Source organism: Equus quagga, chromosome 18 (assembly GCF_021613505.1).
Source record: "Equus quagga isolate Etosha38 chromosome 18, UCLA_HA_Equagga_1.0, whole genome shotgun sequence".
Lineage (NCBI taxonomy): Eukaryota > Metazoa > Chordata > Mammalia > Perissodactyla > Equidae > Equus > Equus quagga.
Genome location: NC_060284.1, coordinates 44,745,970 through 44,771,316, shown reverse-complemented (window position 1 = coordinate 44,771,316; position 25,347 = coordinate 44,745,970). Strand labels below are relative to the sequence as shown.

Genomic DNA, 25,347 nt, shown 5'->3' with positions numbered 1-25,347 from the left:
AGTGATGGCTACTAGGGACACGTGCTGAACAATTAAAATATCTTTGAGAGAAAATGCAGTAGAAGGAAAAAGGCAGCTGGGGAGCACTATGTTTAAAAAGGGAAGAAAGAAACCAAAAAACCAAACACACACATCACTGCTGGTAGAGTTGGTTCAGGCACAGAGAAAGGGGGATGCTTCCACATACCCTGCTTTCTTCCCCAATGGCTGGCGCAGGATGCCTGTCAACCCAACTGTTAACTGATAACGTAGAGATCTATGGCTGGAAACAGGTGCCATGTCTTCCCACAGACAATGTACAAAAGGAGAAAGAAGGGAGCTGAAGAGCCGCTGGATCAAGACAGATGGTTATAACACCAAATGGAGACGGCCACCAGCATACTGTCCAATATAAGACAGCAAGAGTCATAGCCCTGGGAATGAGCACTCATTGAGCACCGTTATTGTTCTGGATGCTCTGATAGGTATTTTTAAAACATTAGCTAGCCTATTCCTCACAATAAGTCTCTAGGGTAGGCAAGATTCAGTGAAGCTCAGAGAATTGATTTGCCCAGATTTATACAACTAGCAAGTGGCAGGGCAAAGACTTGACCTCAGCCTGAGTTCAGATCTCCAGCTCTCTCCACTCCTCCACACAGCTTCCAAGACATAGGTGTTGGCCCTTATACTTATTAGCTATGTGGCTTTAGACAAATCATTTTAATCTCTATAATCTTCAGATTCCTGAGAGTGCCTATCTCATGGAATTCTTGTAAAAATCAAAGGAGATAAAATGCATGAGCATTTTGCTATCTGAAAAGACGTCTGCAATCATGGTAATATTAATAACAATAACAATAATAATATTTATTAAGCATCTACTGTGTGCCAGGCACTGGGCTTACTGTTTTACAGGGATTATTCATTTAATTCTCACAACAATAGCTGAGATTGGTACTATTACCCACATTGTATAGATGAAGAGAGTGGGGCTCAGAGAAGTGAAGCTACTTGCTAGCAAGTGGCAGGGCTGGGGTGGAAGCAGGTGTAACTAACCCAGAACCTGTGCTGGGAGCCAAATGCTGAACAATAAAGGCCTTCCCACTACCTCCTGTGGTTTTATTGCCTTCCTCCCCTGTGGCCACAGGGCTTAGATGTGCTGGCCTAGTTTGAGACTGTCCCCTTAGATGCTGGAGTTAGAAATCATCACTGTGGGAAGGCCAGCATGTTCTGCAGTTGAAAGGAGAATTCTTCCAGTTTTTATCTGTAGTTGTCTTTGTCTAATTGAATTGAAAAATGCCATTAAGAACATTTATTCCTTGCTGGCAAAGTGCCACTCCTGAGTTAGGACCTGAGTTAGAAGACAAATATGCCCAGCGTTTCAAGGTTCACAGTCTAATGGGGGAAGACAAATACAAGTACTTATTGAGCCCCATCTATGAGCCGGGCTCTGTATTAGGCCTTGAGGACCCAAAGATGAGCAAGACACAGCACACTGTGGTACACTCCAACTGGGATGTGCACAAGGTAAATCAGGGCCTGCAGGAAAGTCACCTGACTCTGTTGGGTGGGAGTGGAAATGGTCAGAAAAGCCTCCCAAAGAAAGTGGGGTTTCAGAGCTGCATACTGATTGTCTGCACTGCTAAAGAGTTTGCATATATTGTCTCTAATTCTCACAGCATCAATCCTATTGGGCAGATATTATTATTACTTTATAGATAAGGTAACTTGCTCAAGGTATCATAGCAGTAAGTGTCAGAAGCAGACTCTGATCCTGGAAGCTCTGACTCCAAGTTTGCCAGACTCTAAAGTTTGTGCTCTTTCTAATATGTCTGCTTGCCTCAGAGGAAGAAACAACACACCATGAATGAACAGAACAGGAAAGGGGAACCAACCAGGGCATCTAGACGGCGTCATGGAGGAGGTGTGACTTGAGTGAGCCATGGTAGAATGATTCAAGACAGGCCTGCACAGGTTCTTGCACTATTCTAGTGAGTCCTTCGGGTCATGTGCAGAGAGGAACACTCTAAAGGGTTAAGGCCATCTGCCAGCAGTCCAGGGGATGGGGTGACTTTTTTGTTGGGGAGTCAGGGTCAAGATGAGGAGTTGTCTTTGGGTTGCAGGAAACAGAAACCCACTCATACTAACTTGAGCAGAGAGAAAAACAAACAAATAAGAAAAGGGAGTATTTATTTGAAGGATTCAGGCATTTGGTAGAACCCAAGGACTGGAAATGTACTGTGACCACAGAAGGGATGGTCAGTGATAGGACATGCACACCAGCCAGGATCAGCTGCCCTTTCACTCCTGCCTCTGCTGCTTCTGTACACCTCATCCCTTTCCCTCTGCAAGTCTGGCTTTCGCTGACTCCCAGTAGCGCAAAAGATGCTTCTAAAGACTTTCTCAGATCTAACATCTCTAATCTGCAATTCTAAATCCCCACGAGAGAGAATGTGACTTGTTCCCCTTGGGCCAAACAGCCTCGGCCAGGGAGTAAGGGTGTCCATCCTCAGAGAAGGTGGGTTTGGGCTGGGCAGACCCGCAGAAGTCATGCTGGAGTGTTCTGGAGATGTGTCCAACCCAAGATATTGTCAGAACCCATGTTCTGGAGAGAGGGTGCTGAGAGGTCTTTTTTCTACTTTCTCACTCTGTCTTTTAAAGTAATACATTGGCTTCCACATTTATAATTCTTCTATGGAGTTATTAAATCCATAAATAAAGATTTAATCTTTTAAGCTCTGCAATGTCAGAGCAGAAGTTAAAGAGCAGGCAGAGGAGAGCTTATCAGCCTTCGTGGCCGGGGTAGCAAAGGAGGAAGCTTCCGGGCTGCTGGGGCAGAGGGGCCAAGAGAGGTGGCAGCTGCTGATAGGGACTTGCCCTCTGGCTGAAGGAACAGAAAAACCCTTCTGGACCAGGGACCACTCTGCCAAGGCAGCCACAGAGAGGCTGGACAGCAGGTCCTAAAGAGACCTATCCTGAAGGCTAGAAGAAATGCAAGACAGTCTGAACAGCTCTCCAAATGAGCATGTTTTGACATAAACCAGGTAGAGAAATGGGGAACAGAGGAAAGGGATGCTCCCAGGAGCCTTGGGGAAGGGGCGCCTATACAAGGAGAGGGATTGAGAAGGGATCCAGAAAATCCGAGACTGGAGGAGGAGGAAAAGGGCAAGGGCTCTGGTTCCTATTTAGCTCAGAGCCCTATCAGAGGAAGCACTGACAGCTGAATCAACAACTTCATTCCTTACATCTCTGCTCTCTCCCTCCCCACCATCCAGGGTTCGGACAACATTGGCTTGGGTTCCTTGATGAAAATGACAAGGTAAACGCTTTGGTTTCTCTGGCAGACAGACACAAAGATCAGCTCCAGGGAGGAGAGGATATTGAGAACAAAGAGGAGAGCTTGGAATGTAGGGCAGGAAACTCCAGGGGCTAGAGTTGGGGCGAGTCCCTCCTGCTTCTTGACGCTATTCTGCATCCCCATCCCAGCTGTTTACTGTCTTGGGGCCAGGCGTTGGGGCAGATGTGGAACTTCTCTTTGGGCTTTTAGCTTCTCTTTCACATTAGGGCCTCTGCTTTCTACTGTCTTTTGTTCAAATCAAACCAGAGGTCATACCTGTTTCTGCCAAGTGATGGGCTGTGGAGGGTGTGAGATGGGGTCGGGAGGCTTGGTTTGATGGTAGGATTCAGCTACTGAGGCTCTCTCCTCGAGCAGCAGACAACTTAGCTCAATGAACTTGGACAGTTCCCTGGATCTGCCAACACAGTTCCACTCACCTTCCAAAACGCTTCCAAAATAGCACCAGCTATTGTACAGGAGCCAAAAAGAAAAAAAGCAAAAAGTAATAAATGACAAGGCCCCAGGGATTTCTGCCCTTTCAGAAAAGTCTGAGTGAACTTTTCCAAAGAAATTTTAAGCCCAGAAGAAAAAAGATTACTTTTTCGTTTCTCATTGAGGAATCAGTCAAAGAAAGATGCCACAAAGACAGGCACACAGGTGTGAGGCAGAAGGAGCCAGATTTTATACTCTGCTCCTCGCACTGATGTCATTTACACAACAGGGTCTCAGAGCTGTTCTCTCCTTAGGGTTGTCAAAAAGCCCTTCCTGATGTTTGGTGCTATATCAAGATAACTCCATAGACACAGCCTACCCTCTAGTAGCTTTCAGTCAGACACTGACACAGTGTCACACTAGGAAGAAGACAGGCGCCCCCCCATGTGCTCAAACACACACACAAGGCTGTGCCACCACCCCTCACGGCTTGGACCCCTCTCTCCAGGCCTCCACTGAGTGCTCCCTCCCTCCTCCACACCCCTCTGTGTGCACCGGGCGCTGGAGCCAGATGTGCCGTGGGCAGACCCCACTGTGGGCTGACAGGCAGTGATTACTGTTGCCAGCCCCACATTAGGAGAGAATTGAATGGGAGAGAGCCCCCACCCACCTCGGGCTCCCTACAATAACGCCTTTGTGAGGTGCCTCACTGTCTTTCTTTTCCCCTTCCTCACCACCCGACATCAGGAGCCACTCTGCCTGAGGAGAGAAAAAAAGAAGACAAAAGGAGGCTCACAGGGCCCTGACTGATCCACTCTATGCTGAGGTGGGAGGAGGGGTGTACTTTGGGAAGAAGACTGTGTTCCTTTCCCCTCCTCCACTGTGGTGAATAACCAGGAGGACTTCCAGGGCTGCCTGAGGTCAACTTACCCATAAAAGCCGTGGATCCTGTCCATCAGACAGCCCTGCTCCAGAGTGCTGAGCATGGAGTTGAGGCTGGGGTGGGGCCTGGTACAGAGCTCACAGATTCCTAGAGACTGAAGCGCAAAACCCAGGTTTTCCTCTTCCTGTCCCTTCTCCCTTCCCCAGACTGCTTTCTGTAATTCCAAACCAGGGGTCAGAGTACTGGGCAGGAAAGGGTTAAGTTTCCAGGCCTCCTGGACAGACTTCAGCCAGGTTCCAAGACTGGGGTGGGTAGGTGGGGGTGAGGAGGGTGGAGAGAGGCATGTGTTGGGAAACTGGTAAGACTAACATCTGGGATACGGTCTCTGCCCCTCCTCCTCGCCCAAACCGCAGACGCTGTGGCAGCAGGAAAATCAGAGCGGTTCAGACCAAGCACGATTGTGCAAGCCGGCCCTGGGGGCCAACCCAATGCTGGAGATGGGAGTGGGGTTCAGGGTTGGGGGCAGAGTCCACTTCAGAGGTGAGACTTAAATAAAGTTCTTACTAAAAACACATGCCTTCAGGGCTCTGGTTTCCACACCAGACTTCAATGCGACTAAGATCCATTTTCTGGTTCAAAACCTCTGAGAATTGGAACTGGAAGCTCTGCTCCTGGGCTCGAGTCTCATAGCCAGAGGCAGGGTGCCACTGGTGGTTGTGGGAGGGCTGCTGCGGATGACGTGGGTGTGGACGAGGTCTTTCGCCCAGCCTCCTAAATTGGCGGGATTCTGTCGTCTCACCAGGAGCCTCACAGTAAAATCTGTAACTAAACAAGTCCCCTCTCCCTCAGCAAAGAGAGCCCAGCCAAGTCCCTAATGTGGCCTAAGGAGTGGGGATCGGATAGAGGAAGAAAACGGAGGGTCACGGGGAGAAATTTGATCTGAGGACTACCCCAAACAAACACAGGCGAGGAGCAGTGGATTTTCCTTTTAATGCAAAATGTTGCAATACAAAATGATGTGGGGATAGTCCCATTCTTGAGAGTACTGAAGGGAGAAGGAGAGAGGGCAGAATTGAAAGTCTCTTTCTCCCAGTCCTCTCTCTCTCCGACTCAGCTGGGCAAGAAATATTCTGTTGCCTGTTCGCTGGGGTTGCCCCCATAGGGGGGTCAGAGCTCTGGGTCTGGGTCGTCTTTGGCCTGCAATGTGTTGACACAGGACAGGAGAGAAAGAGTGAACGTTCAGAGTTTTCTTTCTTTTGGCTCTAAAAGGATTACTCAAGATCTGGAATTCCATATGAAATGAAGGGACTATGAGAATTTGGCTTCCGTTGGCTAAAAATACAGGATTTGAACCACAATTTGCTCACATTTGGATGAGGAGCAGGAAATTTAGTGAGGATATAAATGTATGGAGGTGAAAGAGATACAAAAACCAAGGCTAGCTCTTCAAATTTCTTCCTCTTTCTTCCTCATCTCCAGCTTATAGACAATCTGGTAGCCATCATCCCAGGCATAGAGCTGGCGCTCTCGGGGGTTATAGCGGAGGCTGGAATGGGCACCATATCGGCGTGGAAAATAAGGGAGTGCTGCTCTTTCAGGCGTCAGGGTGCCACTGGCATCAAAGGAGCACTGGATGCGGGCCCGACTGGCAGGGCGGGTGTTATAGACGACGTATAGTGTCCCACAGATGACAAACGCAGCCTCAGCATTCTCTCTGGGACATGGTGTGTCCCACTGTTGTTCTGTGTCCAGTGTCTGAGGGTCTAACTTGGCCAGACACAAGTGCCTGTCATCCTCCCGGGTGGCATAGATAGCCCAAAGGCCCTCCTCATCAGCTGCCAGGTCAATGTACGTGTCTGCTGTCAGCCCGTATGGGGGAATCAAACCCTCTGCTGGGAACACTGAACTGTCCACCACCGTTCGGTTTGCCAGGTGGAATTTGATGAGCTGCAAGGTGTTCTCCAACTCACCACCCCCTCCAGGTCCTCCAGGAGGCCTCCGGGCATAATAAAGAAAGCCACCATATACCAGCTGCCCTGTGCCCACCCAGGGGAAAGGCACCCGGACTCGGGAAGCTTTCCGGGCAGCCATGGCAAGGGTGAAGTCACGCAGCCTTGGGAAGACAAAGGCTGTGTCATTCTGTGTCCCATCTAACACGTAGATCTTCTCTGTTGGCCCCATTGGATCCTTGGTCCATAGACCAGCTGGGCCACCGAACCGCTTCAGGATCTTCATTGATCTCACCTGAGAGATTGTGTAGCCACAGTCTGGTGGGGAAGGAGAAAAGCACAGGACAAAGAAATATAGGCAAGAGTTAGATGCCCATCGCAGGACCCCCCCTGGGTGGGGCATTTGGAGAACATTGGGACAGTGGATGCCTCCACTCTTATGGAAGATTGGGGAAAAGGGTATCACAGAGGCCTGGGTCCCCAGAAACTTTCCTTAATGGACCAGTCATTACAGAGCTTTCCCTAAAATAGATCCCAGAAGATAGAGGATAGAGCCAAGGTGGACTGGGACAAGGAGAAAAAGGGAACAAACCAAGGAAGAATACTGGTTCTGAGAGTGTTAGGGGTCTGCTCTCAGATTGCTTACCTGTCATCATATCATACTTCTCATTTCTTCTGCCCTTGCCTTTGGTCCCAGGGCCTCCGCTCACCTTCTCCTCAACCTCTACACAGGGTAGAGCTGGGTTCTGGGTCTCCAGGTAGTCCACTTCCCGCTCCAGACGGTCCACTCTCCCCGAGATGGTGTCAGCCTCAGTTCTAAGAGCCTCCCGCTCCTTTTCAGCCACCTCCAGCAGCGGCAGCATCTTGTTCTTGAAGTCCCGCAGCTCAGCAGCATGTCGACTGCTCTGGTCCTGGCACTGGGCCAGCCTTTCCTGAAGGGATGGGGGAGCGGGAGGGAGGGCTGCAGGGTTACAAATCCCAGGCAGGGAGAGGCCCAACCAGGGAGTCAGGAATGGGAAAAAGCACAAACGCAGCCAGGCATCAACATCCCCTTCAATCCCCACAGAAAGGAAACCAGATGTTCAGAGATGCTAAATGCGCAAAGAGCCCAGCTCAGATTCACCTAAGTCCCTACCCCCACTTCCTGTCCTCCAGCCTGTGTTCTCTGTGAGCAGTGCCACCGAGTCATCTGAGCCTCTAGGGCAGTCTAACAGTGTATGAGAGAGGGAAGGGGTCTCTGCTCCATTATACAGTTTTCCTTTTGGGAGTTAACATGCTACAGACTTTAAACTGTTAAAAAGGCAGAAAGTTTCAGATTCTCTGGGAACTCCCAACATTAACAGAATTATCATCTTGTCCTAAGATACATCTCCACAATCTTAGCTCTCATTTCTACTCTGTCCCCTTTTCCTATCTAATCCCAGGGGTAAAATACAAGGTCTGGTTGCTTTAGAATTGCTCTAAGCATGTAAGAAAAGAGGAGGGCTTGCAATTTTAAGGATCCTCTTATTAAAGATGCAGTTTTCTGTAGATTCTTACAGAGCCCTATCTTGTCATCCCTAGATCCTGACAAACTGGGTGAATCCACATATGTGGAATCCTTCCAGGCTGGGCTAGAAGAGAACAGGAGTTGCTCACCTCTAAGGCAGCTAGTCGTCGTTCCATGTACTCCACAAGGTGGTGCTGCTGTCCTTGAAGGGGTACTGACCACCACAAAACGAACAAGATGAGGAGAGGAGTGCAGGGCCCCATGGCAGCGGGAGAGTGGGGACAGAGAAGAACGAGTGTGCAGTAGTGTGCAGTTGGCCTCTTCCACTCAAGCCCGCGAGTTAGCTTTGGAGGCGGGGTGGGGGCGGTGCCTTCTCTCTTTCTGGATCTCCGGGTCTCTCTCACTACTCTGGAATGCTTTCAGTCTCTGTACAGCCCCCACCCGCTCCTTTCCGCCCGGACTGATCAAACACAGATGGCCCTATTGCAGAGCAGCCAGAAGCCTTAACCACCTCCCGCCTAGACTGTAGGCTCCCCAGGAGAGGAAAGTAGATGGAAACCCTAGGGCAGAGGCCTTCTGGGCAGTCACCCAGGAAAAGGGGCTAACTGCCGGAGGCAGAGGCCCCAGAGCAAACTCTATTCCCATGTGTTAGAATGCTTCCAGTGCTGACTTCTTAAGAAATACCCTTCACTAATCCTTCCCTTTCCCAGTAACAATAGTGTGGATTTTTTCCCCCTATTTCAGTGGAAGCTGGAAGAAGGGAAGATGAGATTTGAGGGGAAGAGGTAGAGAAAAAAGGCAACATTGGTCAAGTCTGTACTCCTTTCCTTTCTAGCTCACTGGCGCCATCTTGTGCTAAGCACCTGGTGTCATCTCAGGATTAATAAAGGAAACCAAGGCTTTCATTCACCTTATGTGGAAAATTCTCCACAAAGCAAGCCAGACTGAATTTACAGAGGTTTTCATCATTAAAACGCAGATTTCCCCATAGACTACCCAATTACTTAAGGGGCTATCCCAATTTCTCTCTGATTTAGCCTAAGGAAGAAAATATAACTGAGACAAAAACAAAACAAAAAAACAAAACCAGGTTATTGAGAAGTTAGTAAACTCTTGATTACTTGGCATTGAGATTGACAGCAGAGCCTCTCTATATAGCGTTCCTCTGTCTGAAAGCTTCTAGATGTATTCTCTTATCAAAACTGAGGAGTGTTCAGCAAGTTCACACTAATTTTACATTCATTTCTTTAGGCAAAAAATCTGAAAAATATACATGTTACAGTCTAAATCAATAAATGTATTCTCACTCCCCTACTAATGGGAGAGAATAGACTACTGATAATTTCTCTTGGTTATGGTCTAAAAAGGTGTTTCTAAATGTTTCTCATTTCTGTATACCAACTATGACGGTAGGAACTCAAAAGGAATTAGTGGCCAGTGTAGGGTAGACTTGGCTTTAAACACATGTGTCAAAAGAAGTCAAACAAATACAGCATTTATTCAGAGACCTGCAGTGATTAATCTAGATAAATCTCTAATTCTTTATCAGGAGAAATTTTCTTCACTTTAGAATCAAGAGAAATCTGATCAGAAGTGCTCCTTCTCTAAAAAGGACTATGCTTCTAATGGTGCAGCTTGAAAGGAAGGAATAATAGCATCTTCTTCTGGTGATTATTTTCATTCTGCTACTTTAGATGTTTGGTGGAAGGTAGTAAAAATAAAATTTAATTAGGGTGTGTCAGAAGTTTCTGCCTCTTTCAAAGGGCCAGATCCAGGTGATGTTAAGTTAGAGGGCTGGACACTCCATTCTTGGGAAGTGCTCCCTACCAACCCCTATTCATTTCTGTTGTGGAGGTTTGTGTGAAGAATGAATTTGTCTCTAGTACTCTACTGATGTGCAGATGCAATGCATTTAAACACTCCAAAGATGCCATTTGTTGATCCCCTTTGTACCCCTAAAACAGAAGTCAAAAACAGCCACATGAATCAGAAAATTTACCCATTTTATTGATGCATTGCAATTGCTCTACATTTTACCATATTATGTAGAAAATACTGAAAATACAAGCTACTTTGTAAAACCAAAGACAAACATTGAATCCAAAGATAAACTATGTTTTACACAATGGACCCTTTTCCCGTAGTTAGTATTAAATTTTAAATATCTATTTCTTTTGTTAAAATGATTATTTTACATACTCCCTAAGTACATCTGCATTACAAACATAGCTCAGTAATTCTCAGAAACTGTTTCTAGAGGCTTGTTGTAAAAGGAAGCGCACAACCAGAAAAGGGAGAAAGCAAAAGAAGTTTAAATCGCACACAATAACTAGCATATCAAATACATTTAGTAAAGTTGGGATTCCATTGCAATATCAAGGATTCAAAGCAGAAATACTAACATTACATATAATGTACATATAATGTACTGCTACATGTAGTGAGATTATTCTTCAAGCTGAATCAAAACCACACATTATATAAAGTTTAGCAACAAACAACCATGTAGACATGCTGCACCATCCATCAGTTAAAAAAAAAAAATCAAAATAGGAAGCAGGCTTGGGCCATTCCTGTCACCAAGAGGCAATTTCATTTCCTATCCTAAAACAAACCATCCTAACCAGTGGGGTTTTGCATAATAATGCTGAATAAAACACACATTACTGTGCTTGCCTGGCTAAGAGCAGTCAAACTTAGCCCCTCTAGTGGAGGTTGATGGATGGCCAGAACTGTTTGAAATGGAGTTCTCATTCTTGGGGCTGGTATTTTAGCTGAGCACTGACAGTAGATTCACCTCCTGGGAGCTATTAAAAACTCTGGAGGGGTCAAGTGTTCTGATGAGCCTAGAGTGGCTAGACTTAACCCTTCCCCACTTTCTCTCTCATTCTGAAGGGGAGAAGCTGGAAATGCAAGTTCTGAGAGGACTTAAAAAGCTTTAAGCCGGTCTGAGGTCAAGGCACGATGACCCAGGCCAGCTGCTCACTAAATTCACGGGGCTTCCCCCATCCTGTCAGGGCTGGCAATGCTAAGCCCCAGGGACAGAATCTAGAGCCACACTGAGCACACACACATTCAGTAGACACAGGTGGATTTTTAGCTTCGTAAATGTGAAATGCCAATTTGTAGACTAAGACTGTAAATCTCTAAAATTCTTAAAGCCACACACTGCTAGTAAGGTGATTAAGGTAACAATACAAGCTCTTGGTATTGTCTTTTCCCCGAGAAGTTAAGACTCTTATCTTAAACGGTATCTACTAATTGGACTGGGGGAGGAGAGCAGGAGTGGAGTGGGTTTTTTTTCCTGCATCTCATTTCTTACAAAAACAACAAATCTTATCCCTTGTAGAGGAAGGATAAGGAACAAAAAATGTTTCCATTAGAAACTAGGTCTGCCTTTGAGCAAGAAAATCAGAATGTGCTTGGCAAAAAAGGAGACACGATGATCACACACACTGACCAGAAAACTGTATAACACTAGTGACAGAAACTATACAAACTGCTTGGGTATCTTGACCAACATAGTGCTGAAAACACAACTCAATATAATGATAAAGAAAAATACACGGAAAACAGCGACATGTTCCTGGTAGGCTGTACTGACCATCTGCCCCATCTTGGAAGCCCTTACTCCTTACAATGAAGAAACTCCAAATACCTTAACAGCTCCTCGGTGTTCAACCTGGTACAGAGCTTGCTGACCAGGCTCCAGAAATCTCCCATCTCCATCCTGCACCTCCTTGACACCATCTCTACAAAGAACCAGTCCTAGACTTCTCTCTCAAATATGTAATTTTCAATTCAGATGGAACACATCTGTATCTTAGGGTTAACTTTCCTCTCCAAAATCTTTTTATGGGCAGGAACATCCCCATCCCCAGTACCCTCTACTTGACCCAGATCCATGCAGGAGCTGAGAGTACAAGGACAATTTCACAGTTTGAAGGGCCCCAAGAATATACAAGTTGTTAAAAAGAAACCTCAAAAGCCCAATGACTCAACAGGCTTTGGTTCCTTCTCAATATTCTTCACTGGCTGAGAAACCTTTCTGTGAGTTAGTTCCCTGTCACCAGCGGCATCACAAAACTCCTCCTCATAGTATGGGGACACGGCAAGTAATACAACAGGCTCTTTGGTATAAATACATCTGTTACATGTTTTCTTCAACGAGCAGATATTTTACTAGGAATGTCAACTATTTGCAGGAAGGACTGCCACATGGGAAAGGAAAAAAAAAATCTCATTCTAAAAGTGATTGCACATACCTTAAAAGAAGGAAAAAAAAATGCATATTTAATATTGGCTTGACTCCTCTCACCGGCTTCCTGAATTCTCACAGAAGCAAAGTAGCAACATACAGTGAGAGAGCCACATGGGGAAAATGCTTCTGTGAGAAGTCAGCTGAGATTCCAAAGTGGAAAGGGGTAGAAGTGATGGTAAAGGAGAAAAGCTGCTGTTTTTATTTTTCAATGTCGGCAGGAAAACTGAAAACAATGCATTTACACAACACAGCTACTAATCCTGTTCTGATAAATCCCAGTGAACAGTTTAGGGTCCCCGGGGGCTTGCTGGTCCATCCTAAGGCAAGCTCACTGTAAACTCTATTAACCACTATATTATCATATAAGGCACTACAATAAGGGAAGGAGGAGAAAGGGAAGGAAGAGACACACACTGAACAACTCCTCACCAGACACACCTGTGCAAAACAATTTGAAGGGTCTCCTCTCCTTGCAGGCAATGCCCCTGCTCATTCAGCACTACAGTAATATGCTCTAATATAATTGCAATTAGTTCACATACATTCCAACAAGTATCAGTTCATTTTGGTTTAAATACAATGGAGACATCAATTCCATCTCCGGGGTAACACTGGAGGATCAGATACACACTAAATACACAATTCAAGTGTAATCACTACACATTTGATTACAAATAACATGTTAGGTTAGCAGTAAAAGTTGCTTGTTATATTTTTCTAATCAATATGTACATATTTAATTATGCAAAATATTAAAACACCACCATTACAAAACTTCTAAAATATTTTTAAATTCAGTAATAAATTTTTAAAATATTTTTTGCAATTCCTACATGCACTTATTGTATAAGTCTTAATAAGAGAGCATTCAGTTTGCTGCTGGCATACAAAGGAAGCTACTTTAAAGTATAAAAGCTATACACAACGTTCTTATCTGGATTCAGATTCTTTAGCTTTCTCCCCAAATAAATCACATAGAACAGAAGGGAGAGATGAGGCAAAGAGAGAGAGGTGTATTATTGAAAATTCATACTAATCTTCAGGCAAAGCTCATCAATGCCAACAACCTTTAGGCATAGCTTATCAACGCCAGTATCGCATAATACAAGGAGATTTTGCATATAATAAAACCACCGCCACCAAAGAATAATAACTTCCTTCACGGCTTTTCCAATAATAAAATTTAAGCTGAACCAGAGAGAGAAGGACTTTTTAAAAATAATTTAAAAAGAACGCACGGTGCTTCACTGAAGAGAATACCTGGTGCTGTCACGGTAGGTACAGATTCTCCCACACTAAGTTATCAACAAACGGTGAGCTGCTTCCTACCATTACTTTACAATAAACACAGGAGCAACTGAGAGATCCCAATAGTAACAGGGTAGTATGTAACCAGTTTTGCAAAATAACAATCGTCCATTGAGTATAATGCAACATGAAAACAAAACTAACACGCTGTAAGTTTAAATGTCCCATAAACAAAAGTAAAATTTTAAGGAGAAATGCCTGATAGCAAAATACAGACTTGTGTAAAATGCTCTTAAAATAGGCAATTAAGTCTTGGTTTTTAAACAAGCAAAAAGTAGTAATTTTTCTTTTTTTACTTGTTTCCAGATTTCAAGTCCTTCTATCAGCATTTTCCCTTTGACCAGCAATTACAATAAAACAAACTTAAATAAAGAGGGGCTTCACTTGTTTTTAAAAGCATTTATAGAAATCACGTCAGAGAGAGAAAATATTTTTCAAAGGGTAACTTCAGAATGATCTCTCGTCCTTGGTAACTGAAGAAGATGGGCATCTGAACTCTTCCAAATACCAAAAATGCTGTCACAAAAATAAAGAATTAAAAAATAGGGCAGACTTTGGGAGACTACAATAATGCAGTCAACACTGAGACAGGTTCCCCAGAGAAAAACCTTCTGCTTCAGTGGGCCCCTGCAGAACAAGTTGCTGGCTAAGGAGTTTCAAGACAGAGTAAAGGAGGAGCTTATCCTTGCCCATTATTAAGAACTCAGGGCCAGGAACAGGCAGCCATGACCCCTCCTCCCTCATGGTCACCCACTACAAGTAGGAATACTGGCTGATCTTGGTAGGACTAAGTGGGTATCCAGTGTAAATTGCTGAGCCTCGGGAAGACCCAATGTAGGACTGGGTGGCAAACTGGTGTTGGTACTGAGCAGGGGCCACACTGGCAGAAGTGAGAAGGCTGGGCCCGACACTGACAGGGACCTGGTGCACCAGAGTGCTAGGGTGGGTGGTATAGGCTGCAGCATGCCTTGAGGAGCCCTGGGGGGAGAAGAGATGAGCAATGGAGCTGGTAGAGCCCAATGCAGCAGCAGAGGTGGGGGCAGCATACGTATACAGGTGAGGCTGGCTTGGCAGGTGAGCAGGGGCTGGGGCCAGGTGTGGGTGCCCCGTCGAGTGCAGTGGGCTGCCATGCTGGAAGGCGTAGGGGGCTTGGGAGAGTGGGGCCACAAACGCCTGCTGCCTGCGGGGGGCAGGGTTGCTGCTTCTCTCCTGCGAGGTTGGAGCTGACGAAGATTGCTGGTTCTGGAAGGAGGAAGAAAGGAGTGAGGAATCTTGAGATCACTCTGGTTCAGGACACCACAGGCCAAGTTGAGAGTTGAGGTTCTAACTTGCACTGCTTCTAGGCTGCCACAGCAGAGAATCTCCCAGGTTGGCAATGTTGTCAGAAGTCAGCCATCCATCCCTCTGCCTCTTGGCAGAATAGATCCTAACCCAGCCCAGATAGCAGCAGTTCGACAGAGGAAAGGGGGAAATCAAGAGTTCATAGGGTTACCCACTCCTGCAAGTTAGTAACTGTTAACCAAACTCACCCTATTCTGGCGTCAGTGAATTTGAATTTTTTCTAACCTTTCTTTCTTGCCAGTGTTTTCTTTTGTTCTCCTCTAAGTTCTTCATGTCCCTCTTGCAATGTGGAGCCTAAAACACATGCACTAACTCGAACTTACATTGGCACTTGAACGTGCTTCTCTCTCTCACACAAACACAAACACACACACACACAGTTACACATTCATATTTACACTACTGGTAGACATCACACAAGCATCAAAATTTTAGCTGAGGAAAGAGTGAACACAAACAGAATAGTGATCTTCCCAATCTCATCAGTGGATCAGATGGAGGGAAAAATCCCCAAATCCCAGACTCAACCAACAGGCAGGACTACAACCAGTTGATTAAGAGGCCAGAAAGCTTTTCACTGTCTCTTGCCTCAAATAAATAGTGTGAGGCTAGTTTATGACCTAGGAGATAAAGGAAGAGAATCTCGTCTCAAAGCATGTGGTGGGGCAGAACCAGGCATGGACTAAAGCATCTTAAGTTCTTTCTGAATTCCAGACATTTCTCTAATCTTCCAAGATAGACTGGGGAGGTCTGATGGAAAATCCAAAATGTACACTGAACACTTCCACAGAGAGTGAAAAAACACAGCACATGCAGATATGACACAGGCCACAGAACACCAAATTGTTTGACACAAAAGGGGCTTCATCTGGCTTTATTCAGCAGTCTAGCCAGAAGCAGGGTTCTCCAGAGAGTAATAAGAAGGGAGGGCCCAAACAGAAGGCAGCAGCCCCTTGCGCTTACCTGGCTAAGGTTGAGCGGCTGTGCTGCGCTGGTCCCCCCACGTTGAGCTCGATACCCTGTGGGGGTGATACAACATCCAGATGACTGCCCACTCACTGAGGCCACTGGCTTGGTCTTACTGCTCAGGAGACCTAAAAAAGGGTCAGGCCTTAGTAAGCTATGAGTAGACATCTGCTCAGTATCACTGAGCTAAACCTCAGATGGCATCATATTAATCAATCCAATTGCATGAGGTTTGCAAGAGTTAAGGTTTTACGTGTATCTTATTTCCTCAATTACATTTACACCAGAAGTTACAGTCACAAAAACTGTATTATCCATTTCTTTTCTGTCTTGCCACAAAGCTCCATAAAGGATCTTTAAAATGTTCACTTCAATAAATATTATCTAATCGCCTGCAACGTGCAAGGTACTACTGGAAATACAAACATGAGTTAAGACACAGTTCCTATCACCAAGGAGCCTGGAATTTTATGTAGGAAGTGATTAAACAAGTATAAAAATGACAGTGTGAAGCTGAGTAAGACACTGGCAATTCTTAGAACATTTAAGTGTCAAAAGGGTTTAAAGGAAGGCAAGATTATATCTTGCTGGGCACTCACTGTTTTCAAATTCTAAGAAACTGCAAGGCAGTTGAACGTAAGATCAATTTTCAAAATTTCGCTTCCTTCTGTATTCCCACTAGGAAAACCGGAGCATTTATTCAGAGACTTGCAGAGTAGCTTATAGTCTTTGGACCCAACAGTGGACAGAGTTCCTAATAACGTTGTTTAGTAGCCTGATATCAGGAAGTTTTGCCTTGTCTGCAATGTGACAGTTGCCTACTTCTGAGGAGGAGAACCTCATTGAAGCTGAACACAATATCCTCAAATGAGAACCCTGTTTACGTCTCTGGCAGTAACATAATTCATGGTAAAGCACTAATTTAGACAAGTATGGCAGAGATGGCTATACTGACACCAAAAATTCACGCTCCCCTCCTTTGATGTATGGAGTTGCCACTGGAAAACAGCTGCTTAGACAAGGACTACATCTCCTGGGCCCCCTTGCAGCTAGGTGGGGCCATGTGATTTCTTTTCACTGTTTCCAGGGCTAAAGAGGTTAAGAACCCTATGTGCCTCCTCCAAACTTTCTTTCTCCTTCTGATTGGATGCCGAAGATTCCAAGGCTCTGATCCTTAACTCACTGCAGGCCTACCCACAAGGAACACTTGCACTGGGAAGTCATGTGAATAAGAAGTAAACTTCTATTATGTCAAGCGAGGGAAATATGGGGCTCGTTACTGCAGCTAGCATTACCCAATAACTGAAGCAGGGAGCCCAAGCCCAGCAACGAACAGAGCAAGAAAGACGGAGATAACTAGGTTGATAATAAAATCCAAAAAAGCATCACTGCTATGACACTGGGTGAGAATAGATCTAAAGGACATATTGTTTTCCAAAACACTTTTGCAGTCTTTTTAATTTTTTTGTAAGGAAGACTGTCGCTGAGGTAACATCTGTGCTAGTCTTCCCCTAATTTTTTTTTTTTATGTGGGATGCTGCCATAGCACGGTGTGAAGAGCAGTGCTAGGTCTGCACCTGGGATCCAAACCTGCAAACCCTGGGCCACCAAAGCGGAGTGTGTGAACTTAACCACTATGCCACTGGACCGGCCCAGTTTTGCAGTCATTATTAATATTACCAGTTCCTGTCCACTCCTGGATTGTCAAATTTGAATCACCTGTGGCAAAAAAATCACCTGCTAATTCTCCCTGCCATACAACGTGTGTCTTATTCACCTTCTCCCATCAACAGTGAGTATATTTCTGAGACTAGAGATTTATTTTTATATTAATCCAAGCAAAATAAACATAGAAGGATAAACTATGGCCAAAAATAATTCACATCACAAGGAACTGATTTCTGAATTGAGTAATTTTTAAAGATTTTATTTTTTTCCTTTTTCTCCCAAAACCCCCCAGGTACATAGTTGTGTATTTTTTAGTTGTGGGTCCTTCTAGTTGTGGCATGTGGGATGCCACCTGAGCAGGGCTTGATGAGTGGTGTCATGTCCACACCCAGGATTTGAAATGGCAAAACCCTGGGCCACCAAAGCAGAGTGTGCAAACTTAACCACTTGGCCATGGGGTCGGTCCTGAATTGAGTAATTTTTAAGAAAATCTATACCACTGGTCTCTACCATTGGCATAAATAGATTATAACAAAATTTTAAGGCTACACGAATCAAAGGAGAATTCAACTCTAGCTGTGAAGATACTTACCTGAGGCCTGGGTTGCTACAGTGCAGTCACCAAGCTGAGTTTTCAGTGGAGGCACAATGATGGTGCGGGTGCCAGTGCCATCTCCCACGACTCTGCCGGGCCCCTCCAGAAGGGGTCCACTATTCCCCCGGAGTGCACTCAGGGTATCAGTGGAATACGGGCTGCTCAAGGAAGAGTCAGAGTCCGGAGAATCATTGACAGTGACATAACTGATGACATTAGACCTTGCCTTCAGGCCAGAGCTGAGGAAAAGAAAATACATGAAAATTCACTACCCTTTTAGCAATGTTTCTTTGATGGTCTCTGGTCCTCCCATGATAACAATGATGATGATGATGTTGATGACTGTCATAATAACAATAATAGCAGCAGCAAACTTTGGAGTGGTTATTATGCATCAGGTACTATTCTTACACTATACACACATCTCATTGAATCTTCACAACACTTCTATTATCTCCATTTTGCAGATGAGGAAACTGAGGCATAGGGAGATTAAGAAACTTGACCAAGGTCATACAAGAAGACAGAATTCAGATCCAGGACAGAATGACTCCAGAGGATACACCTCTAACAACTACTCCATGTTGTCTCTCAGCCATTCCCATTCACAGTTATTTCAATAGTTTGCTTCAAACGCCACTTTTTTTCCTTATCACCCTGCTGGATTATACACGATTCCTTATTAGATCTAATCAAACTTCTCACCACATGTTTCTTTTTGAAGAGTTCCTTCACAAACTGATCCCCACCTTATTAACTTCAGTTTTTCCTTATTTTTTTAATGTGCTTGGCTCCAGTGAAAGCAATCCTGCTGGTTACATAATTTTTGCCACTACTAGGCTACTTTTCCTCACTGGAAAGTTTACTTTTTCTCTTCCCCAAATCAGTTCAATGACCACTTTCAAAACTTAGTTTCAAGCCTACTTACTATTTGTAAATACCACTTCGTAATTGTAAATACCATGTGTAAATAGCCCTTTTGAAGTACTTCATTCTAAATTTACTGTTTCAAGTTTAAAACTTCATGCATGTATGACTTTGTAAAGTCTCCTAAATTACTTTCATGTGTGAATCCTACCTCCTCAGGTAAAAGTAGGGTTATTCCTCTTCTATATGCCTAATACCAAAAGCCCAGTGAAGAATACAACACAGATCAAGGCAAGTGACTATGTTCACACTGAGAGAAAGCTATATATCACAGTTCTTAAATGTATCTACTCTTACTTAGTTAACTGCCCAGTTAAAGACTTGGATTAAGGTGCTGGGATAAGAGAAAATAATCTGGTACTAAATTCTGAAGTTTTTGGACCATATAGCTGAGGGGAAACAGAAGGCAGCCCTACCTAAAGTGAAGAGGTGTTTCCAGATTAAAAAATTATACAAATTTCAAATTATCTCACATCTACTGACTCGTCCCAATTAACTGTTGCTTATACGCTTCTGTTATGGTATCTGTTTTCAGATCTAAAGTTGCTCAAAGGCAGGGGATCATGTTTGTTGTGTAATGTGCATTCCAAGCCAGAGTAGCTTGGCAACTTAATACATACCTTCTATCTAATGTATCTGAAAAGACTGATTTAACTAATGAACATGTATAATATTAAGAAAAACTTGTCAATGCTCAAGATACAGGAAACTTGAGTGTTCTGGCTCATTCATCCAAGGCCATCTGTTTTTAGTTGTTCCTTTCATAGCCCAAACTAGGCCACTTGCCTGAAGCTAACAGTCTAAGCCAAAGGGTAGGAACCACCAACCCAGGGAGCTATTCACCTGTCTTACCTACTGGGCTTATATTTGTTGTCCTCTTCCTCATCAGTGTCACTGCGGATAGTGATGACACTCACAGGAGGGCTGGGAGTATCTGGAATGATGATTGGCTGATGCTGATCTTGGACGGGGACTAGAGAATTATAAGAAGATGTAGTACGGAGGGGACTGCTCCCAACCAGAGAATAGACTTGAGAAGGCAGAACATCCAGAGAGGACCTGTAGGAAAGGTCATAAGAAAGACTGTTCAGTGCCTGGCTCCCAAAACTATACATCTTTTCCCCAAAACTCTTTGCAATTTGCTCTTTGATTCCTTTTTACCTAGTCATTAAGCCAATACACTTGACTATAAAAGTTCCAATAAAAAATAAACTCTGGCCAGAGTTTCCAGTGACAAGAACACCAAAATACAACACAAATTTTATTTTTGTATGCCCTTTACCCCACAGTTAATTTCACTCTGTAAAGTGGGCAGAAAAATAAATGCATCAGCATAAAGAAGGCCTGGATTCAAAGCGGCAGAGGGGAGAAAGGTTTAGCATAACCAGGACACACCTGTATGCATGTGAAAAAGAAAATGTTAGCTCCTCCTCAATTTGGCAGCTACTTGCTGCTTCACACCAAAAGTGTCTATACCACCACCCTCTAAATACCAGGCAACACGTCTCTCAAACTGGCACAGTATTAACTATCAGCTCTAACAGAGACTTACTTGGAAGAAACCGGAGCAGCCTGCTTATTCTTCTTTGAAGGGAGGGAACTGGATTGTTGTTGTCTGACAACATGGGCAACACCAACATTCAGGGGCTGAGCAGTGGCCAATGTCACATGGTTAGTCAGCAGGGATGGCTGCTGCATGATAGTGCTGTACTGGTTACCATGAGAGTGGGCACTCCTGTATCAACAGGAAGAAATAGAGAACAAATGCCTAAAACACTAGGAAATCAGGACCAAATAGGTATTAAAAGCAATTAAAACAACCAGATAGAGCTGCATTTTATTTTTAAGGCTAGGCACCTGGATTACGAGGTTTTCACTGTATGGTTTCTAATTGCATAAGACTTTCTTTAAATCTGAAGTAGGGGCTGACCCCGTGGCCGAGTGGTTAAGTTTGCGCGCTCCACTTTGGTGGCCCAGGGTTTCGCTGGTTCAGATCCTGGGCGCAGACATGGCACCGCTCATCAAGCCACACTGAGGCAGCATCCCACATGCCACAACTAGAAGGACGCACAACTAAAAATATACAACTATGTACAGTGGGGCTTTGAGAAGAAAAAGGAAAAATAAAATCTTAAAAAAAAAAATCTGAAGTAAATGATTTTTGATCTTAGAATCTACTGTTTTCCTGTATTCAAACTTTCCTTATCACTCCATCTCTTAGCCTGATAGGGGTTCTTTTTTTAAAGGATTTCACACAGAGATAAATCTCTCCCTTCTTTCTTTTCTTCTCAGTCTCCCCAAATCATCAACTGCTCCTACCCTAAGGGATCTGCCCTTACAAATCTCCCAGAAAGGAGCATAGGCCACTTGCCTCCAGTCCGCGAGCTGCTGGCCACTGCCCATGGCCTCTGGAATCACTGCTGTGGGCTGGACAGAGTTGTGGAGAGCTACCCCAGGCAACTGTTGCCAAGTTGAAGGCAGGAGAATTTGCTGGGTTCCTCCAGGCCAAGCCTGCTGTAAGGAAACACAAAAAGATCCAGACTTGACTCATTCTTGGTTTTTTCTCCTGTTTTTTTCAGATGAAAGAAAAATTCATATCTTAAAAGAAGTTGCTTGTAGATTGTTAACTTGCAGAGATTAAAAAAGAAAAGTCAGAGGGGCTCAAGGTTACAAGTCTTATGAATAGAGAAAGAGAACATGCTGCTTTCTCTTGGCTACCTCCATAACCTGACCACCAGGGTATTAAAGAAAAGATCCCCATGGTTAAGAGTTTCTATTATACTATAGAGTCAAGGAGGCTGAAAGTTCACAGGTAAGCTCTGGTTAAATGCTCCAGTATCATTTTTGCAAAGATTCTAAAAATATCCCTAGATAGAGTTAAGACAGCTCTCTTGAGATTAAAAATGGGAATTTTAAAATTTGAGTGCCAATCAGATAAGACATCAGGTCAATTCCATCTAGAAAACAAAGGAGAGAATTGTTCTTTTTTAAAAGGGTAGTACTTAGAAAATGGAGCCAGATGTGGATGACCAAAGGCCAAAATCCTTTGGCAAACAAGCTTATGGCAGAAAGAGAAAGCTGACTTCATCATTTATAGCCATATGATAGAACTTAATAATAAGGCAATAAGTAAAATATTTATGAAATAGATGCAGAGAGCACCAGATTTTGTTTCTAATAGTTACCTAAAATATATCATTTTATGTATCATTTATAGAAACATACTTCAACATAAAAATTAATCACTACAAGAAAATATAGCATTTCTAGTTTTTAACAAGCCATGTCACTTGCAATAGACAGCAACAAATATGTTTTCTGTACTTCTCACAGAAATTCTGAAAAAATGGGAACAGATTTGAAAGTTTCCTTTTTAAACTTGAATTCTACAGTACAATCACCTACAATGCTTGGTTACATATGGTTCTGTTTCTGGAATTTCAAACTGCAAGGCCATCAACACACTGTTTTAAAAATATTTCTGCAAGTAACAGATCCACTTGTTACAAATACCGGTTCCAAACAAGAAGCCTTCAAAGCAGAGAAACTGCAAACATGTCTGCTACCATAAGCAGAATTTAAAACAAAACAAAACTAAACAAAAAATAAGAGAAGTATGTTAAGTCACACCATGCGTCTTTCCATAAGCCAACACCTGCACAAGACAAAGCATGTAGTTTAATACAAAGCAAGAAATAACATTCCAATGTGAGGCAGAAATCTGGCGTTCCAAGCGACGAACTGTTTTGACAGAGGAAGAACAAAAATATGCAAAGCTTAGCAAATGGCTAGTGCAAACTTAAGAAAAGCAGCAAAGGAGAGTGTCAACTAACATTTCCAACCTCAAAACCATAGGTGAGCAAGTTAAAACTAGTGGCTTGGATCAATCAAATTGGAAATATATCTGACTCCCTTCCACTCAGGTTCTATGTTTATGATGTAATTAATCTGGAGGTAACAAAGGCTTTTAAAGTGAAAACCAAAGAAATTTCAACAAACAAAGTATGTTTCTGGAAGTGTTTTCACTCACATGAGTCCTTGAGAAACAACAAAAGAAATTCAAAGCTACTTTGAAAGACATAGAAATATCAGGATTCAATAGTATTAATTAGGTTTTCAAACGTTTAATTTTAAATTGCAAATAATGAAATGGTGGATGTCCAATAAACAATTCTAACTCCCCCAAATAAGCCAAAACACATCCAAAAATCACTCTTAAGGTTACAAATCCTGAAATACACCTCAAAGTCCTGTTTCCTTGTTTTTCCTATCTCTAAGGCCCATACATTTGCTACTGTATTTAGTAACTTTTCCCCATGACTTTTAGTAACAAAGATATTGTATTTGCATCAAGTTTTTCAGTCATTTTTTTCATCTTTTAATAAAGACTTATTTGCAAAATAATTTCCCCATAAACCCCTAGAAAGGAATTCACCTTTAATTTCAACCAACAAATGAAATACGATCTAAAAGAATTTTAAAGGGAACATATTTAAATGGAAGCTATAAGGTGCCACTGATCATGAGTGGCCAAAGAGTTATCTTCATGTGTTCAGAGAAGGAAAGTTAATATCAACTCATAAAGCAATAAATTAAGAGCATCTTTTAACATTTCTACATGCACAAAAGTTTTAGAAGTTTAAAACAGCAAATAAAGAAGGAAGCTAACTTGCCAAGGAGTTCAAATTTTGGCCATCCAGGTACCTGTAGCAGAGCCAAACTAAAGGCCATCTCCTTCAATCTCAAGGATCAGAGAGTACAAGATAGGGCAGAAAACAGGTAACAGTGTTGAAGCTCTTCTGAGGCTACACCAAGAGCTTTTATCACACTAGGCTGGCAAAGAAGAATCAAGGGATCTGGCTCCTCACAGAACCACATGAACATCAGAGTCAAACAGTGCTTCAGCAATGTTGGGGAGGAAAACAATGAGACATTAAAGATGTAGCAAGAACACAGCCACAAAATGGCACATGCTTCCATGCCCTCTGCGAAGACTAAGTTAAAAATTTTTTTGAAAAATGAGAAAACCAGAAGAAAACAGAACAAAAACAAACAGGAAAAAAAAAAGAAAGAAACCAAAGAAACTCCGTTAGTAACACAATCAAGTGAGGGGAATTACCAGTACAGCGGCAGTCTGTTCAACCAGCGCCGGCCGGCCGGCTGCGCAGCTCAGAGTAAAGGGCACCGCATACTGCGGTGTGATGGTGGCTACTTGAGGGTGGAGAGTTGCTACCATTAGTGGTGTACAGCTTCCCTGAAACGTAGATTAGGCAGGTGAGTGAAACAAACACGGAGGCAGGTATCTGGATTCAGAAGGGTTCGTTCCCCCCAGTTATTACCAACAATAAGCAGTAATTTCATATCACCTAAAATGCTTGTAACCAAACACAACTTTCCCCTTCAACTCTGCACAGCATCGGCCAACTAGGTCAAATGTCAATGGCCTAAAGCAAAAAAGTATAGGAATCCTTCTTGGGCCAGATTCAGTGATCAGTTCTACAAAACTCAGTTAACAAAAGCATGTATTAAGAATTTCTCTTCTTCCTACTCACAAAATAGGGGTTTTGGGTTTCAGAATTTCCTATGTGTCACGCGCCACAAACATTTACAGATAGAACTGTAAATACAGGGGCCAGCCCGGTGGCATAGCGGTTAAGTTCATATGCTCCGCTTCCGCAGCCCACAGTTCACCGGTTCAGATCCCAGGTGTGGACATGGCACCACTTGGCAAGCCACGCTGTGGCAGGCATCGTATGTATACAGTAGAGGAAGATGGGCACAGGTGTTAGCTCAGGCCCAGTCTTCCTCAGCAAAAAGAGGAGGATTAGCAGCAGATGTTAGCTCAGGGCTAATCTTCCTCAAAAAAAAAAAGAAAAAGAAAAAGAAAAGGAAATATAATATCTGTTGCTTATATGAATACTTCATGATTTTCTTGACCATCTTGGTTGCATGTTCCATGGCAGATATAAAGTTTTAAAGCTTTCTATAGCCGAGTTAAACATAAGTAATGAAGGAATATAATACTTGAAGAGGCATCCTGATATGATCCAGCCTCTCAACCATGATGAAATTCTGAAAGAGTGAGCAGAGGGGACTCTGAGGCGGCAAAATGGGATACTTTTATTTTTAGAATCAAAATGTTGTTAGATGTGTATTCTACCTTTAAGAGCACCAAGATAAAAAATTAACTTCACCCCACAAAATTAGAGTAA

The 25,347-nt window shown here is 43.6% G+C and overlaps 2 protein-coding genes across 7 annotated transcripts in view; both read right to left on the bottom strand.

Moving 5' to 3' along the window:
* Window positions 1-5,601: 5,601 nt before the first annotated feature.
* OLFML3 (olfactomedin like 3) lies at window positions 5,602-8,458 on the bottom strand. Its single transcript, XM_046645466.1, has 3 exons — window positions 8,219-8,458; window positions 7,227-7,512; window positions 5,602-6,898 (listed from the first exon to the last, which is right to left on the bottom strand). Exons 1-3 carry the CDS (start codon window positions 8,330-8,332, stop codon window positions 6,078-6,080), a joined length of 1,221 nt encoding a protein of 406 aa, XP_046501422.1. The 5' UTR covers window positions 8,333-8,458; the 3' UTR covers window positions 5,602-6,077.
* Window positions 8,459-10,055: 1,597 nt separating this feature from the next.
* The window catches only part of HIPK1 (homeodomain interacting protein kinase 1), a 48,828-nt gene continuing 33,536 nt past the window's right edge, over window positions 10,056-25,347 (bottom strand). Inside the window, exons 10-17 of one of the 6 annotated variants that reach the window (XM_046645112.1) lie at window positions 24,255-24,389; window positions 21,507-21,649; window positions 20,688-20,870; window positions 19,988-20,194; window positions 18,206-18,447; window positions 15,943-15,998; window positions 15,205-15,273; window positions 10,056-14,880 (exon numbers count right to left, since the gene is read on the bottom strand). In XM_046645112.1, coding sequence (XP_046501068.1) covers window positions 14,392-14,880; window positions 15,205-15,273; window positions 15,943-15,998; window positions 18,206-18,447; window positions 19,988-20,194; window positions 20,688-20,870; window positions 21,507-21,649; window positions 24,255-24,389 — 1,524 coding nt within the window. In that variant the 3' untranslated portion in view covers window positions 10,056-14,391. Of the gene's footprint in view, window positions 14,881-15,204; window positions 15,274-15,942; window positions 16,074-18,205; window positions 18,448-19,987; window positions 20,195-20,687; window positions 20,871-21,506; window positions 21,650-24,254; window positions 24,390-25,347 lie in introns of all 6 variants that reach the window. The other 5 variants (XM_046645108.1, XM_046645107.1, XM_046645113.1 and 2 more) reach the window with 5 other exon arrangements.

Bases quoted from the DNA above. Each gene is read 5' to 3' on its own strand.
- OLFML3 (XM_046645466.1), bottom strand. From the start codon at position 8,332: ATGGGGCCCTGCACTCCTCTCCTCATCTTGTTCGTTTTGTGGTGGTCA. The intron at 7,513-8,218 runs GTGAGCAACTCC...CCATCCCTTCAG, and splicing joins GACGACTAGCTGCCTTAGAG to GAAAGGCTGGCCCAGTGCCA. The intron at 6,899-7,226 runs GTAAGCAATCTG...CTTCCCCACCAG, and splicing joins GAAGTATGATATGATGACAG to ACTGTGGCTACACAATCTCT.